Source organism: Tarenaya hassleriana, unplaced genomic scaffold (genome assembly GCF_000463585.1).
Source record: "Tarenaya hassleriana unplaced genomic scaffold, ASM46358v1 Cleome11, whole genome shotgun sequence".
NCBI lineage: Eukaryota > Viridiplantae > Streptophyta > Magnoliopsida > Brassicales > Cleomaceae > Tarenaya > Tarenaya hassleriana.
The window spans coordinates 2,808,687-2,823,543 of NW_010961290.1; the positions used below are offsets into that span (position 1 = coordinate 2,808,687).

General features: G+C 40.7%; 5 protein-coding genes across 8 annotated transcripts in view; 2 read left to right on the forward strand and 3 right to left on the reverse strand.

Annotated features, from left to right (window-relative positions):
- Window positions 1-639: 639 nt before the first annotated feature.
- LOC104805982 (protein GAMETE EXPRESSED 1-like) lies at window positions 640-1,383 on the reverse strand. The gene is made up of 3 exons (XM_019201512.1): window positions 1,203-1,383; window positions 971-1,115; window positions 640-883 (listed from the first exon to the last, which is right to left on the reverse strand). The coding sequence occupies exons 1-3, from the start codon at window positions 1,360-1,362 to the stop codon at window positions 640-642; spliced, it is 549 nt and encodes a 182-aa protein (XP_019057057.1). The 5' UTR covers window positions 1,363-1,383.
- Window positions 1,311-3,095, reverse strand: LOC109115998 (protein GAMETE EXPRESSED 1-like). Its single transcript, XM_019201595.1, has 3 exons — window positions 2,397-3,095; window positions 1,681-2,268; window positions 1,311-1,602 (listed from the first exon to the last, which is right to left on the reverse strand). The coding sequence occupies exons 1-3, from the start codon at window positions 2,885-2,887 to the stop codon at window positions 1,446-1,448; spliced, it is 1,236 nt and encodes a 411-aa protein (XP_019057140.1). The 5' UTR covers window positions 2,888-3,095; the 3' UTR covers window positions 1,311-1,445.
- Window positions 3,096-4,525: 1,430 nt separating this feature from the next.
- On the forward strand, window positions 4,526-7,815 carry LOC104805652 (transmembrane 9 superfamily member 4). The gene is made up of 7 exons (XM_010530288.1): window positions 4,526-4,778; window positions 5,236-5,276; window positions 5,352-5,937; window positions 6,025-6,162; window positions 6,247-6,403; window positions 6,825-7,309; window positions 7,423-7,815. The coding sequence occupies exons 1-7, from the start codon at window positions 4,618-4,620 to the stop codon at window positions 7,640-7,642; spliced, it is 1,788 nt and encodes a 595-aa protein (XP_010528590.1). The 5' UTR covers window positions 4,526-4,617; the 3' UTR covers window positions 7,643-7,815.
- A 542-nt stretch (window positions 7,816-8,357) lies between these two features.
- LOC104805653 (growth-regulating factor 3-like) lies at window positions 8,358-11,179 on the forward strand. Of its 4 annotated transcripts, XM_010530292.2 has the most exons (6): window positions 8,362-8,459; window positions 8,553-8,609; window positions 9,338-9,522; window positions 9,727-10,120; window positions 10,322-10,695; window positions 10,876-11,179. In XM_010530292.2, exons 3-6 carry the CDS (start codon window positions 9,357-9,359, stop codon window positions 10,881-10,883), a joined length of 942 nt encoding a protein of 313 aa, XP_010528594.1. In that variant the 5' UTR covers window positions 8,362-8,459; window positions 8,553-8,609; window positions 9,338-9,356; the 3' UTR covers window positions 10,884-11,179. The 4 variants fall into 4 exon arrangements, with proteins under 4 accessions (XP_010528591.1, XP_010528592.1, XP_010528594.1 ...); XM_010530289.2 differs by lacking the exon at window positions 8,553-8,609 and having other exon boundaries at window positions 8,358-8,459; window positions 9,303-9,522; XM_010530290.2 differs by lacking the exon at window positions 8,553-8,609 and having other exon boundaries at window positions 8,358-8,459; window positions 10,876-11,123.
- Window positions 11,180-11,376: 197 nt separating this feature from the next.
- LOC104805654 (cytosolic isocitrate dehydrogenase [NADP]-like) overlaps window positions 11,377-14,857 on the reverse strand; it is a 3,971-nt gene continuing 490 nt past the window's right edge. The window contains exons 2-15 of the mRNA XM_010530293.1: window positions 14,383-14,426; window positions 14,174-14,283; window positions 13,825-13,862; window positions 13,640-13,717; window positions 13,503-13,556; window positions 13,330-13,431; window positions 13,120-13,205; window positions 12,928-13,031; window positions 12,736-12,804; window positions 12,537-12,652; window positions 12,372-12,406; window positions 12,063-12,205; window positions 11,845-11,967; window positions 11,377-11,711 (exon numbers count right to left, since the gene is read on the reverse strand). Of these exons, the coding sequence (XP_010528595.1) occupies window positions 11,621-11,711; window positions 11,845-11,967; window positions 12,063-12,205; window positions 12,372-12,406; window positions 12,537-12,652; window positions 12,736-12,804; window positions 12,928-13,031; window positions 13,120-13,205; window positions 13,330-13,431; window positions 13,503-13,556; window positions 13,640-13,717; window positions 13,825-13,862; window positions 14,174-14,283; window positions 14,383-14,426 (1,193 nt within the window). The 3' untranslated portion in view covers window positions 11,377-11,620. The remainder of the gene's footprint in view (window positions 11,712-11,844; window positions 11,968-12,062; window positions 12,206-12,371; window positions 12,407-12,536; window positions 12,653-12,735; window positions 12,805-12,927; window positions 13,032-13,119; window positions 13,206-13,329; window positions 13,432-13,502; window positions 13,557-13,639; window positions 13,718-13,824; window positions 13,863-14,173; window positions 14,284-14,382; window positions 14,427-14,857) is intronic.

Below are 14,857 nucleotides of genomic sequence, written 5' to 3' on the forward strand. Positions count from 1 at the left end.
TACGCGTCTATATATAGCTGTATATACATGCTTAAAGATAAGATTGTGTTATAGCCCTCTTCTCCGTTTGCCGCCAAATGGATCTCGCTCGGAGAACTTTTGTTGATTTCGGCGGCGGAATCGTTGCAGAGGAAGTTTGAGTACTGAGAGAAATGATTTACCCAGAGAACCTATGCTTCTTTAAGCTGCTATGTTGGGCAATTTCGTCGGGCCCGGGAATTTTGCGTTGTCGATCCTGAGAGAGGATCTGGGTTGGTAAAGGAATCCCTACCCAGACCTTGAAATGGATGAAGAAGGCTGATCAGGTGGCGAACGATGCGGTTTTGTAGTTGTGCATGGAGTGTGGTTCTACGGAAGACGCTTTGAAAGTGTTCGATGGAATGCCTCAGAGAAAAATCGTTTCTTGGAATTCGTTGATTGCCGGGTGGTATGAGATGCTTGATCCGTTCAGGAAGGTTCCGGAGGAAAGGATTGGGTTTGATCCAAGGAAACAATACTATAGATTCATCTGTACAGTAATGTAAGCACATTCAAGAGCCATTGCATTTTGTTTGTTCTACAACATCCTCATTATCATAACACTTCACTGGGCAATGAGCAGATGCCAAATTTGATGATTCTACAAAAATCATTTGCCGGCTATCGGTGACGGAGGCTATACGATCTTCTCGTTTCTGAAGAGGTAAGCAAATTGTTCTTTATCTCTTCTGGAATTCTGTAATCAGGATCTTTAAGGTTGTCCTCATCATCAGACAAGTCCTCATCAATCCAGGATGACCAATCCACCTCACTGTCGCTCCATGTAGAATCTGTGTTGCTCTGAATATCGTTAACCTTTTCTACTAGCCTTAACAAAATCTGGTGGTTTAATACTTCATAGTCCCTGCATTTTTGTCCAAGATTTGTCTTCAGTTTCTGAGATAAAGACTGCTAAATTTGTTCTATGATACTTGTAGATTTTCGGTCATACCTGTATGTGAAAACTGCATAAAGAAGCTGGGTTGAAGCAAGAACGGCAAAGAGGGATCTGACAAGATTCGTCATCCATGCCTGCCGTTCTGTGTCGTTCATGAGACGGAGAGTCATCACTTCTAACACCAGGGTGATGCACAAGCCTGCATCAGGTAAGGTTTGAACTTTGTCATTGAGTTTATTTATTATGAATATGGCATGAGAAAACCCAAAAAAGAAATGGTACTTACCGATGTAAAGCCTTGGCCTTATAGTGTAAGTTTGTTTGGTACTGGTAAACATGTAGATGACGAAGATTGACATGAAGTAGATGAAGAAAGCCTTAATCAACCGTGATTCAACAAGCATTGCATTGTGCAACGCGAATAACTTATCCAGAGCTATGAACATGCTTGCTTGTTTCGCCTCAAACGCTTCCTGTGAAATGGTTTTATTATCAGTTTAGCCGTTTAACAATGTTATCATGCTAGCTTTCAGAATTTGCTAAGTCTTGAATGTCTGACCTGTGCTGCCAAAATCGATTTGGAGCTTTCAAACAGGTGATCATGAACCTGCTGAAGCTGTTCTTGCCTCTTGACAAGCTCCTCCTGCTGTTTCTGGCTATATTCTGCTAGTCTTTCCAAGGTATTCCTACAAAATTTGGTGACAAATTTCGGTAAAACCCTTTTGAAGAATGCTTGGTTTTGATCAAGAATCTTCCTATGTTACCTGCTCTCTTGCAGTGCCTCGGACTGAAACCGGGTCAGAAACTGAAGACCCTCGAGAGCCACCGATTGCCCATCTAGAAGCATCTGTTGCTTATCCAGAGAACTGCCGGCCATAGTCCCGATATCATCTGTTTTCCTCTGCAGATCATTCATCTTGGAAGATATCGAACTCCCGAGTTTGGTAATCTCCCCCTCAATCTCATGCGTTTCGTTCTTCAATTTATCGATTCCTTCCCCGAGATTATCGTATGCATCACTGAGCATGTCCATCCCATCCTTCAAGGTCTCACTCATCTTCTCTTGTCCTTCCCTTAGCACCCATTGTGATTCTGCAATGTTCTTTGCTTCTCGATATATTTCATTTGCGTGCTGAGACAGTCCACTCATATGAGTTTCGAGGGTGTTTGTCATCTGTGCCACACCTTGAACTCGGAGATCTATCGAACCTAAAGATTCATGGATCACACTCGATCTCTCCATCAGAAGATCAGATTTCTTCTCTAGGATATCCAGTTTATCCTCTGTATCTTCTGCCGATCTTCTCAGTTCATTCACCAACCTCTCTATGTCGTTTTTGAACGCATAGCTCCTGCCACGTCAAGAAACCGAGGCAAGTGAATACATTAACATCTTCTCCAGAAATACAGAAACCATTGATTATATCAATGCAGAAAGACTGAAAAGAAGTTAAAAAAAAAAAAGGGTTGAGGTTCTTACTGTAATTGGTAGCAGATAGTGTTGGTTTCGAGCAAGAACTCGAGATAGATCTTATGTTCATGGTCATCTAGTTTCTGGATGCAATTCACCATTGTGGATTTATCACTGCAGGTCGGGAAAGCTCGCCTTCCCGAGTCCCGAAGGAAGCAATCGCTCAGATGCCAAGCAAATCGCTTCCTCTTCTCTTCGGTGGCCACAATCTCCTTGCAACCAGAGAAGAGATACCCGTAAGCATTCTGCCAGCAACTGTTTGGCCCCACGAGCTTAGTTTGGGCGTTTTCAAGGGCTTGGACCGCTTTCCGATCGCTGAACACTTCCATGGAGAATTCGGAATTGGAGCGGTGAGTTTTAGGGCAAGAAGAATCTGGGTTTTCATGGTGAGTTCCGGTTTCTGCAGAAGAAGATGAGAACCAGCCCCAGCAATGGCATGTGGTGGAATCCGAAAGTATAATCATCAGAAACAGAAGACCGCATCTGCTCATCCGAACCATTTTGATATGTCTCTCGGATTTTCTCTGCTTGTTTTTTCCTTCTGGAGAAAAATGTGTAATCACCTGAAGCGGCACAAAGAGAGATGAACAGCTTTGATCAAACTCTTCGAGCAGCCTATATATATATATATATTAAAGCTTGGGACGCAAGTTGAAGAAACCCTGAAAACCTCCGTACGTAAAAAAGGAAGTGTTATCATGTGGAGATCTTATATTATTATGCATTAATTAATGCAATTAAAGGATTGCAGTTTAAGGATGGATTATTAACTAATCCATCTTTTGAATAAAATAGAAAGAATAAACCCTTTTAAGAACTTTGTTTATGTTAGGGTTTACGTGACGTTCTATAATTAAAAAAAATGGAAAAATCTGCGATTTCCTTGATTTTATAATCTTGTGAGATTAGAGTAGTGTTTATAGAAAACCCAGAAGAAAAAAAAAAGGAAAAGGAACCATCTTTACAAAAACATTGAAACATGAAAAAGAAAACACATTCAAAAGTGATTTGAACAAATAAAAAAACCCAGAAAAAATTCGAAAATAAGATAAAAGAATATCAGAGGTTGAAAAGAGTATTATATATTTACATATGTATATACCAATTATCTATACAGTAAAAATAAATAAAAAATAAAAAAGAGACCACCTTTGTCTTTGCGTGAGAGGAATCTCTATCTCTGTTTCAGACAGAGAGTAGTTGCAGAGCTTTTTTTTTCATAAAGAGACGAGACTCTTTGGTTTTGTTCGAAAGGGAAACACACGAAACGTTGTGTTTTTTTTTCCCTCAACCAAAATAAGGCGCCTTTTACAAACAGAGAAAACCGTTTCTGATTCTTAGGATCTAGCAGTTATTTATATTATTATAAATAAATATTCTGCTTATTAGGCTTCCTAGTTTCAAAGTTTTTTTTTTTTTGATAATTAGAAAATTCAACGAAGATTCGTCCTAACTATACCTTCCACGATCCAAAGAGAGTATTTCTAACCGCAATTAAATCATACATCCTACGACAATCGATCTGGTTATTTTGAATGTCTAACAATTATTTTGTGATCCGACCACCTCAAACGTCCATCATTCACCACCATAAAATATGTGTTAACATGATTTTGAACATCACAACAGGTAACAATTGTTCTTGATATTCTCGTATCAAACGACTACAGACTCTTTTGTAATCTAAATCTTGTACATTGTATTTTCCATCATCACAAATGTTTTGAGAGATAGATGTAAAAAAAGTCCATGAAAACAAGAAAGAAAGGAACACATCTTGTAAAAATGTTATTTTTCAATTGTTTTCAGAAATTACAGTTGTTGTTGGACTAGTCGAATTTAAATGAATTTAATTTGATATTTATTTGGATAAAAATGAAACAAATCCATTCCCCAAAATTTGTAATGCTAAATTTTAGAATGTTGCTTTGTAATGTAAATGATCCTCCGAAATCCAATTTTCCATTATGCTCCTCAAACCATGATTGATTATGAACCGTTAGGCATACGAAAGGACCCGTAACCAACCGGGTCGGGCCGGCCGGGTCGGAAATTTTAATTTTTGCTTAAATCCAAAGCATCAAAATGTAAACCTTACAAGAAGAATGCTATTTACTCACTAATCCCAAGATCCGAACCACCCATCATCTCCTCCTATTCACTATTTTTTTAGTTCTCTCTCTCTCTCTCTCTCTCTCTCTCTCTGGGTCTCAGCCGGTGATCGTCATCAATGGCGTCGTCGGCGTCGCGCCCGGTGGCGACGGCGGTTCTCGTGCTGCTCTTCCTCTGCGGTGCTTCTACGGTGAGATCCGACGGGTCTGACCACCGTTACAGGGCCGGGGACGATGTTCCGCTTTACGCCAACAAAGTTGGGCCGTTTCACAACCCAAGGTGTTTGAATTTCACCGACCTTCTCCAGATATGAGCTTCGATTTCTCAGTGATTTCCAATTTCATGTGCATTTCACTGGATTTTCTTCCTCTCACTCATGGACGTCACTCTGTTCATAGTTCGGGCTGTATTTTTTCCAATTTCTGGACTGTGGCATTAGTAAGCTACGATTCGTGGGTTTGCACTCTGAATTGCGCTTGCATAATTCTAGGTTTCTCTGTCTTTTCGGTTATTACGTGAACAGTCTGAATTAGCTCAAGCGATTGGATTAATCTAGTGGGGTGTTTAGTGAATTTACACATTTACGAAAACTGCATTGAATCCATCATCGGATGCTTAAACAGATTCCAGGAACCTATGACTCAAAATTCAGTTAATTGCAGTATATTTTGGTGGCCAATGACATAATATGCTTCCCTATAATGTTTCTCACCCAGCCGTTTGTTGTGCGTTGCAGCGAAACATATCGTTACTTTGACCTCCCTTTCTGTTCATCAGGTATGTGTGTTCGCCTGATTCTTTTCCTTTGTAGGTAATTTACCAACTTTGCTTAGCAATGCACATCTATTATAGCTCCTGTTAAGGAAAAGAAGGAAGCTCTTGGAGAAGTCCTTAATGGAGATCGATTGGTCAGTGCTCCCTACAAACTGGAGTTTTTGGGTGACAAGGACTCTGAAGTTGCTTGCAAAAAGAGGTTGAATAGGGAAGAGGTTTCTCAATTTCGAGAGGCGATATCGAAAGACTACTACTTTCAAATGTATTATGATGACTTGCCCATCTGGGGGTTCTTGGGAAAAGTCGACAGGGAACGGAAAACTAATCCATCTGAGTACAGATACTATCTCTTCAATCATCTGCAGTTTGAAATTTTCTACAATAAGGATCGGGTTATCGAAATCATTGTCCGGACAGACCAGAATTCCCTTGTGGATGTGACTGAGGACAAGGAAATTGACGTGGACTTCATGTACACTGTCAGATGGAAAGAAACAGAGATTCCATTTGAGAAGAGGATGGAGAAGTATTCTCTGGCTTCCTCAATGCCTCATCACTTGGAGATACATTGGTTCTCAATCATTAACTCATGCATTACTGTTCTCCTCTTGACTGGTTTCCTTGCAACAATTCTCATGCGAGTCTTGAAGAATGATTTCGTCAAGTGAGAATTTAGCTATAGTGCACATAGCACAACTAGATTTGAAATGCTTTTATCCATCTATGTTTATTTACCGTACTTGATTAACAGATACACCCATGATGAAGAGACAGCTGATGACCAAGAGGAGACTGGATGGAAGTTAATTCACGGAGATGTGTTTAGGTTCCCAAAACACAAATCATTGCTGGCTGCAGCCATCGGTTCTGGCACACAGCTGTTTACCCTGTAAGTTTCTGCACTGAGCCGGTGTATCTGCACATGCTTGTTATTCTCTATTTGTTGTCACCTTACAAAGTGTATTATATGCAGAGCGGTTTTCATCTTTATGCTTGCTTTGGTCGGTGTCTTTTATCCCTACAACCGAGGAGCATTGTTTACTGCACTGGTTGTCATATATGCACTCACTTCCGGGATCTCTGGATATACTGCTGCTTCATTCTATTGCCAGCTAGAAGGGTCTAACTGGGTATGTATAGATGGTATTATGGGATTTTCTTCCGTGATTATTTTCTTTTGTTACTAGATATCCCTGCTTGTCTGTCCGGCCCTTGATCTTTATGTTGACGTTGCTTCTTGAAATATATTTGGCAGTTCTTCTGGTATAGTTTTTATGCACTTGATAGAAGTGACTGAGGATTGCAATTATGCAGTGTAATTAATTGACAGTAGCCGGTTGAAAAATCATACCACGACCGTTTTAACTTACCAATCATTTGGCATATTTCGCCTCATTTGACCTTGCTTTTTGATATATCATTCTTGTTTATATCGTATGTTTCCAAGGTTTTGATGCCAAGGAATATTTTCAGTTGAGCTTCCTCTTATGTCACATTGTTATTCATTTAAGTAGAATGATCAAGGAAGATGACAATGTTTTGTAATAACAGGTTAGGAATCTGTTGTTGACCGGAGGCCTCTTCTGTGGACCTCTCTTCCTCACTTTCTGCTTCCTCAATACTGTCGCGATTGCTTACAAAGCCACTGCCGCTTTGCCATTCGGAACGATCGTGGTGATTTTCCTTATATGGGCACTCGTAACATCACCATTGCTAATATTGGGAGGTATTGCCGGGAAGAACAGTAAAGCCGAGTTTCAGGCTCCATGCCGGACCACGAAATACCCGAGGGAGATCCCACCGTTGCATTGGTACCGGAGGACGATTCCCCAGATGGCCATGGCCGGTTTCTTGCCGTTCAGCGCGATCTACATCGAGCTATACTACATATTCGCTAGCGTTTGGGGTCACAGAATCTACACCATCTACAGCATTCTCTTCATAGTTTTCATCATTCTCGTCATTGTCACCGCTTTTATCACGATCGCTTTGACATACTTCCAACTCGCAGCCGAAGACCATGAATGGTGGTGGAGGTATGCCTTATCTTCTTCTTTTTTAATCAGTTAACCTACGGTTACTCTATTAGTGGTTTTGTTGTTGTATATACTGTTTTCCGATCGATCTGTTTGAATTTTTCGCTCCGTAGGTCGTTTCTGTGCGGGGGATCGACGGGATTGTTCATATACGTATACTGCTTGTACTACTATCACGCTCGGTCCGACATGTCAGGCTTCATGCAAACGTCATTCTTCTTCGGATACATGGCTTGCATCTGCTACGGTTTCTTCCTAATGCTCGGGACTATCGGATTCCGCGCGTCTCTCGTATTCGTCCGCCACATCTACGGCTCTATAAAGTGTGAGTAGGAAACGACCGATTCTTCAATCACTCCTTTTCCCCCTCGACTCAGTTCTTCTGTCCGTCCATTGGCAAGTCTCTTTCTTCGTTCCCGACAAAACATTGAACCCAACACTGTTTTGGATATACATTGGTTCTTTTGTAATTATAGTTGTTTTCAATGGCTTGGTCTTACGATCTACTTACTCTCATAAAAAAAAACTAAAAGGTGTATGGTGTCCCAAAGCAAACCGAATTCAATATAAAAATCAATTAGTTATAAATTTTTTAAAATTGAAGTAATCGAATCAAACCGAAATCCGAATAATGGCCAATCTAAACCGAAAATAACTGTCTTCTTTCATTCTCAAACTTCCAAGTATCTTAATTTATGAAAGTTTCAACATCATTAGTAACATGAAAAGGATCATTTTACATAACCATATCTTTGGAAACTAAATCATGAAAAAAAAAATGATACATTCCTAAGAGAATTTCATTTCAGTGCCTTAATTTCGTAGAACACATAACCTTTCAATTTGCAAGTCGGCATTATGTGAATTATTTCAATTGACGGCTCTTATGGTGAAATTAAAATTTTCAGCTTAAATTTAGGGTCATATTGATTAAACTACAAGTTTTGGGACCGAAACAAACATCTGTAAGTATTAAAAGACTGAAATTGTAATAAAGAAAATATTTGTTTAAAAGGGAAAAGAGATGACAGCAGGGCCGTTGGTGCGTGTGAGTAGTGGTGGTAGGTTTCGAGCCGCCTCTCTCGCTAACTCGTCGTCGTCCCACCGCCGCCGGAAACTTTCTGCCGCCGCCCTCGGAAGTCGTCGTCCGGTAAGCTTCTTCTTCGTCTTCCTCCTCTGTCTCTTCTTCCTTCTCCGACGTGACTCACCGACGTGGGTCTTTCCGTTCGGTCTTTTCTTCCAGACGAAATTTAACTGGAAAACCTCTTGGTATTGCCGTAACCAGAGTACGTTTTTCCGCGTAAGTTGAATCTCCTGAAAGAAGATAACCGACCGATTTGGCGGCGGCGACTGTCGGGAAATAAAAACTTGATTTCTGTTAGGTTTTAGATTTCATTTAGCTGGATAAACCTCGTTTTTGGCGGCGGCAACTATCAATGGTTCTTGTCGGTGAGGTCGCCGGCGAAGTCGCTTGAAGACATGATTTTGGTCCATCTGATCCTAGGAGCTCTATTATGGAGTTGGGTTTTTTCATGAACCTTAGTGTTTTGGCAAGAACTAGGTGAAAAAGGTTTTCAAATCGGTTTACCTTCGAGTTAAGTGAATTAGAGTTGATTAATCTTTAAAGAGTTAAACTTGTAAATCTTGATTTTTGGAATCAATATTTGCTATTGGAAACCTTTAACATTTGTTTTGGTTGAAGGAGAAGCGATCGAGAGGTTACAAACCTGATTTCGAGGTTTAAAAAGCGGATTTGTATTGGTGAAGGAGCTTGATCACAACTTGTCTTTGCTCTTTCGATCATAGACATGCGAACTGGAAATTGTGATTAGATTCTTGTAGGCTAGATGCCCCTAGAAATCATGGGATTGTTTGATCTTGAACCTTATCTTGATGTAGTGATTGATGCGTGGATTCCTATTTAGAATCTAATATTATGTTTTTGAGAAAAAAAACCCGTAGTTTCATGTATAATTGGTTCCTGAAATTGTAGGTTTATATCTATTCTATTTTTTTTATGGCTTTTAGCCACTGGAGAGGAGGGGTGATGAGGTCATCATCGCTATTTACAGTGTCACAGTGGCAAGAACTTGAGCACCAAGCCTTGATCTTCAAGTACATCATTGCAGGTCTTCCTGTTCCTCCTGATCTGGTTCTCCCTATCCAAAAGAGCTTTGAGAATATTTCTCATCGGTTCTTCACCCACCCTTCTTGTGAGCTCATCTCTCTCTTTCTCTCTCTGACTTCTTTCTCGTTTCTCCATGATTTAACTCTTCTTTTCTTTCATATATGATCATGTTCTTTAGAAATCTGTTTCTTTTGGCCGACCCATGACGTACTTTCCCTCTATGATTGTTGAATCTGCCATTTTGGTGTTACTCCTCCTCGCTTATGATCGTATGTCTTGTGTTGTGCAGTTAGCTCGTGTTCCCTATATGGGAAGAAGATAGATCCAGAGCCGGGGAGATGCCGGAGGACAGATGGGAAGAAATGGAGGTGCTCCAAAGAGGCACACCCCGACTCCAAGTATTGCGAGCGCCACATGCATCGTGGCCGCAACCGTTCAAGAAAGCCTGTGGAATCATCACTACAACCTACTAATACCACAACAAGTATGCACTCGTCTTCTTCATCTTCCACCGCGACATCATTGTTCACGGTTGTCCCGGGTGGTGGCCATTCTGGAAACTACCAGAATATTCCGTTGCATCGCTTTGGCAATATTCAACCCGCAACTGCTTCTGTGAACTGCGATCAGTCAACCTACAACGTGGATTCGATTCCGTTTGGGATTCCGAGCAAGGATTATGGGTATTGTTCTTCCATACTTTGATCTGTCAGTTTTCATTGACTATATTATACTCGATGGAATCGTATGCTCTTTTCATTGTTGAAATAATAGTGTCATTGAGAAACCGAAAATGTAGTCTTTTCTGGGTTTCCTTCGGTTGGATATAGAATTGTTTGTTCATTCTTCCGGCGATTATAATAGTTCTGTGCAAATGCCCCCAGGTATATGCAAATGCAAGGGCTGAAGCCAGAGTCGGTTGAGCACAGTTTCTTCTCGGCCGCTTCTGGAAGCAACAAGAACGTTCAGACGAGCTTGTTAGAAAACGGTAACACGTGGCCAGTAATGCAAGGGAGCCTTCAGAACAGTTATGACCAGAGCTCGTCCTTCTTCAACATCGACTTTGCATCGGGAGAAGCCACGAAACATGACGGTCAATCTCTCCGACCCTTCCTCGACGAATGGCCCAAGGCCAGAGCCTCCTGGTCCGGCCTTGAAGACGATAGATCAAACCAGTATACAACAACTACTCAGCTATCCATATCTATTCCCATGGTTTCGTCTGGATTCTCCTCTGCTAATTCCCATTCCCCGCATGGTTAGTTCCTTCACCTTCATCGTTCTTTCTCCTAACATACGTCTACACGAATCTGAATCTATACGATCTTCATCCTAATATACGAACACGAGGAGTAATGGCTGCGAGTTCCTGAGCTGAGCAAATGACTGCACGATTGCATATGTCCTAACGTTGTTTATGGCATGAACTTTTTGGCAGATACATAGGGCTGAGAACCGGGGGACGGGATAAAGGACGAGGGAAGGTCTTGTGCACTCGTTCGTCGTGGAAAACGAATGCTTGGGTTTATGGATTTCGTGTCGGTGCTACTTATTTGTCGTCTGTATTAAGAATAAAAAGGCTGGAGATGCAGATACTGTCTGTAAGTTGTGAAATCTACAACGCCATTGTTATGAATCTGTTCTTCAACTCAGAATGGTTATTTTGAGTTAACACTGCTTTTACTTCGTTGCTGTTGGATCCGAAACATGTTCTCCTTAACGGTGCGTGGTTATAAGCTCTCTCTCACTCTCTTTGGTTATGTACATATATATATATATATACATGTCATAGATAAACCTTATCAAAAGGGTAAAAAAACAATTACTTCTAATACTATCACTCAATGTGGTTAAAAATTTTTTTCAGAAAAACCTAATTTTCAGATTTTGATTGCCAAACCATTGGTACGGCAATTTTTTTAAAATAAAAGAAAAAAAAAAGAAAAAACCCATAACAATGCATTATCTTTATATTTGGGCTCAAGTGAGGCCCAATAAAATGAAAAGCTAAAAAAGTCCATTACGACCCAAAATCAGAAAATGTCTCCAGCAAATGGGCCCCACGTTTGGGCATGTGAGAGGTACATAAAACTGATCAGGCATGGATTCGCCATGGAATCATCGAACGAGAGAAATTTTACCGTTTTTGGAAAGAAAGAAAGAAAGTCTCTGAAGCCTGAGTTTTAAAATTTAGAGGGCAAGAGTCTTGCTTTGAGCTCATCGGCCACAGCTTCAATGAACTCTTCAGTGCTCAGGTACTGCTCCCTCGTCAGCCTGCAAAACCACACACGCTCTCAGCCACTCATAAAACCCCAAAAGACGGAGTCTTTTGCCCTTCCGCATTACATCAGAGACATGTAATGGGTAATTTATCCGAAAACACGAGAAGATCGGTCATTGAACTCACTTTGAACCGTGAGTGATGAGGGCGAGATCTTTGGTCATCTTCCCAGATTCAACTGCACCAACGCAAGCAGCCTCGAGTTTCTCGGTGAAATCCAAGAGTCTGGTGTTCCCATCTAGCTTGGCCCTGTCAACACAAATAGTACGATTTCGCTCATAATCAATCAATCTCCTACACAACAGATAAAGGAGAGATCTTTCTTTCCTCTTTCGGGTTTTTACCTGTGTGCAAGCCCTCGGGTCCAAGCAAAGATGGAAGCAATGCTGTTAGTGCTGGTCTCGCCTCCTTTCTGGTGAACCCTGTAGTGACGGGTAACTGTACCATGTGCTGCTTCAGCTTCTATCGTCCTTCCATCCGGACAAACCTAATCCAAATTCATAACCAACTTCTCTCAGAAGAGCCACTAAGGTATAAGACTTGGGGTGTCTCAAAATGTCAAATAATACTGCAAGCATGATCGAGTCACTAAGAAACACTCCAGGAAACATAAAACATAAGATAGCCATTAACGTTGGAAATGTAAGAATTACCAGCACAGATGTCATCAGTCCAAGTGATCCGAACCCTACACAAACAGGACATAGCAGAAACAATTAGCTAATCCACGGAAAAAAAAAAACAATGTGAAACCCAACCAACCCTGCATAAGGCAAATGCTTATGAAAGAAGTTCTATGTAGAGTAAGTAATACAAACCTTGAGCCAAGAAATCACTCTGGACATCACCATCATAGTTCTTGCATGCCCATACATAGCCTCCCTCGCTCTTAAGAGCGTAAGCCACCATGTCATCAATGAGACGGTGTTCATACCTAGCGAGTTTAACCATTCGAGTCATCAGTTAATAATGAAGCACGGTGATACTCAGGCTGAAAAAGTAACGCTGCAACTCTACCATATTCCAGCAGCCTCAAACTTTGATCTCCACTTGGCTTCATAGACTTCTTGGAAGATGTCCTTGAATCTTCATAGTAGAGAAGGAAAAGAAGCCATAGACATGAAAGGTCAACAAGTTGGGAAACCGACTCATAAACCATAACCAAGACTATTCGACACTGAGTGCAATAGAGATGAATCAAGAACATACCTCCCATCGTATTTCTTAAGAATGGTGTTCTTTGTGCTGAGATAAAGTGGCCACTTCTTCACATATGCAGTGTTCATAGATGCTTCTGCAAAAGCACGGATGGACTGCATTTGCAAGATAATATCACATTACTTGGAGGCCAATAACAAGTAATTTGACATTATTTGGAATACCAAATAAGAAAGACAATACCTCATCGGTGTTGTACATGGCCAAAGAAACACCCCCTTCACCAGTAAAATTGAAGACCTCCATTTCTGTCTTCCCATCTTTCCCCTCTGAAAATCAATTACAACTTTTCTTGCTGACCCATCAATTACTCAAGAATAGAAATGAACACGATTACAAAGTAAGCAATGCCAGCCCCCAAAACAGATAAATAATCATAGATAGTAAGCATACCAAAAACCAAAGTCAGTTTGCCAGGTCCCTTGATCACAGCGTCAGTAGCACGATATTGATCACCAAAAGCATGCCTTCCAATGCAAATGGGCTTCGTCCATCCTGGAAAGAGAAAAGAAAACTTAGAATTTCAGTAATAAATTTTTAACACTACTAGCCTCATTGTTAAATACCTGGGACGAGCCGGGGAACATTTTTGCAGATGATCGGTTCTCTAAATACAGTTCCTGTTAACAAAGGCAAGACCGGTATAAGGTGACAGAGTAGGGTATCAGATTGTCTCTCAAAATTACAAGTGCGGATTTCTTACCATTAAGTATGTTCCTAATGGTCCCGTTTGGACTTTTCCACATCTGCTTCAGGCCAAATTCCTTCACCCGAGCTTCGTCTGTTGGCAGAAGAAAGTTTTTTAATACACATGGAATCAACACAACAATGACATTGCAAAGGAATTTCCAAAAGATCAGTTGCAAATATACATATATATGCACAAACCTGGAGTGATAGTAGCACACTTGATTGCCACGTTGTACCTGAACCAAATTACAACAACTGAATTAATAGAATACGACTAGAGAAACAACACAGATTCAGCACAAGTATATAGAGAAACTGATCTCTTCCTCCTAAGAAAGCTGAATATTCTCGATAAGATTCAATTTCATCAACACAACAACAAATGCATGAAGCCTCAGATACTTGCATTACAGAAGTTAACACGGAACAAAATGTAACAGAGAGAGGAAAGACAGAACGATGACGCTAAAAAGACAGTAGAAACAGACAGTTGCATGAATGATTATATCCGAAGGAAAACTTCAGAAAGTTGAATTGAAACGCATACTTCAGAGTGGCTTCAGCACTTTCAACGGTGACCTTGTCATTGGTGGCATCGCGGTGAGGAAGGCCCAGGTCAAAGTATTTAATGTCCAACTCCACGAAGGGGAAGATAAGCTGAAAATATTTAAGCAAACACAGTTATGGATACACAAAAAAAACAAAAGGGAAATATACAAGGAATATCGAACTAATTGCATGCAGATCATTCATTACCTTATCCTTGATAGACTTCCAGATAACACGAGTCATTTCATCACCTGTGCCATAGATTCAAGGAAGCATGGAAATGGGTAGAAAGAAACCAACTTGTTAGATCGAGCTTCAAGTAATCAGTACACAAACCATAGGGAAAAACGTCGAGAATGGCATAAATCACGTCTACAAGGAACATAAACATGCATTTTTTTTTATTAAAAAAAAAAAAGCAGCAGCATTTCTACAACCATGATCCAGAAGAATTCATACACAGATACTTCTCCGGTCCATTTCATCAAAATGTCAAATTTATGAACCAAATAGCATCGTCATGTACACTCGCTCTCCCACTGAAATCAGGATCGATTGACCAATGAAGAAACTTTACCAATCAACTGATTAACAGAGCAGCTATTGCGCTGAGTCCTCGATTGTTTCAGATGATCTTAACAAAATCTCAGTCCAGAACAGTTTACACGGGGGGGGGGGGGGG

Coding starts and splice junctions, on each gene's coding strand:
- LOC104805982 (XM_019201512.1), bottom strand. CDS start 1,362: ATGTTCATAGCTCTGGATAAGTTATTCGCGTTGCACAATGCAATGCTT. Junction 1,116..1,202: donor AAGGCCAAGGCTTTACATCG/GTAAGTACCATT, acceptor TACCTGATGCAG/GCTTGTGCATCACCCTGGTG. Junction 884..970: donor TATGCAGTTTTCACATACAG/GTATGACCGAAA, acceptor ACAAAAATGCAG/GGACTATGAAGTATTAAACC.
- LOC109115998 (XM_019201595.1), bottom strand. CDS start 2,887: ATGGTTCGGATGAGCAGATGCGGTCTTCTGTTTCTGATGATTATACTT. Junction 2,269..2,396: donor ACTATCTGCTACCAATTACA/GTAAGAACCTCA, acceptor TTGACGTGGCAG/GAGCTATGCGTTCAAAAACG. Junction 1,603..1,680: donor GAGGCACTGCAAGAGAGCAG/GTAACATAGGAA, acceptor CAAATTTTGTAG/GAATACCTTGGAAAGACTAG.
- LOC104805652 (XM_010530288.1), top strand. CDS start 4,618: ATGGCGTCGTCGGCGTCGCGCCCGGTGGCGACGGCGGTTCTCGTGCTG. Junction 5,938..6,024: donor TTGAAGAATGATTTCGTCAA/GTGAGAATTTAG, acceptor CTTGATTAACAG/ATACACCCATGATGAAGAGA. Junction 7,310..7,422: donor GACCATGAATGGTGGTGGAG/GTATGCCTTATC, acceptor TTCGCTCCGTAG/GTCGTTTCTGTGCGGGGGAT.
- LOC104805653 (XM_010530289.2), top strand. CDS start 9,327: ATGGCTTTTAGCCACTGGAGAGGAGGGGTGATGAGGTCATCATCGCTA. Junction 9,523..9,726: donor GTTCTTCACCCACCCTTCTT/GTGAGCTCATCT, acceptor TGTGTTGTGCAG/TTAGCTCGTGTTCCCTATAT. Junction 10,121..10,321: donor ATTCCGAGCAAGGATTATGG/GTATTGTTCTTC, acceptor AAATGCCCCCAG/GTATATGCAAATGCAAGGGC.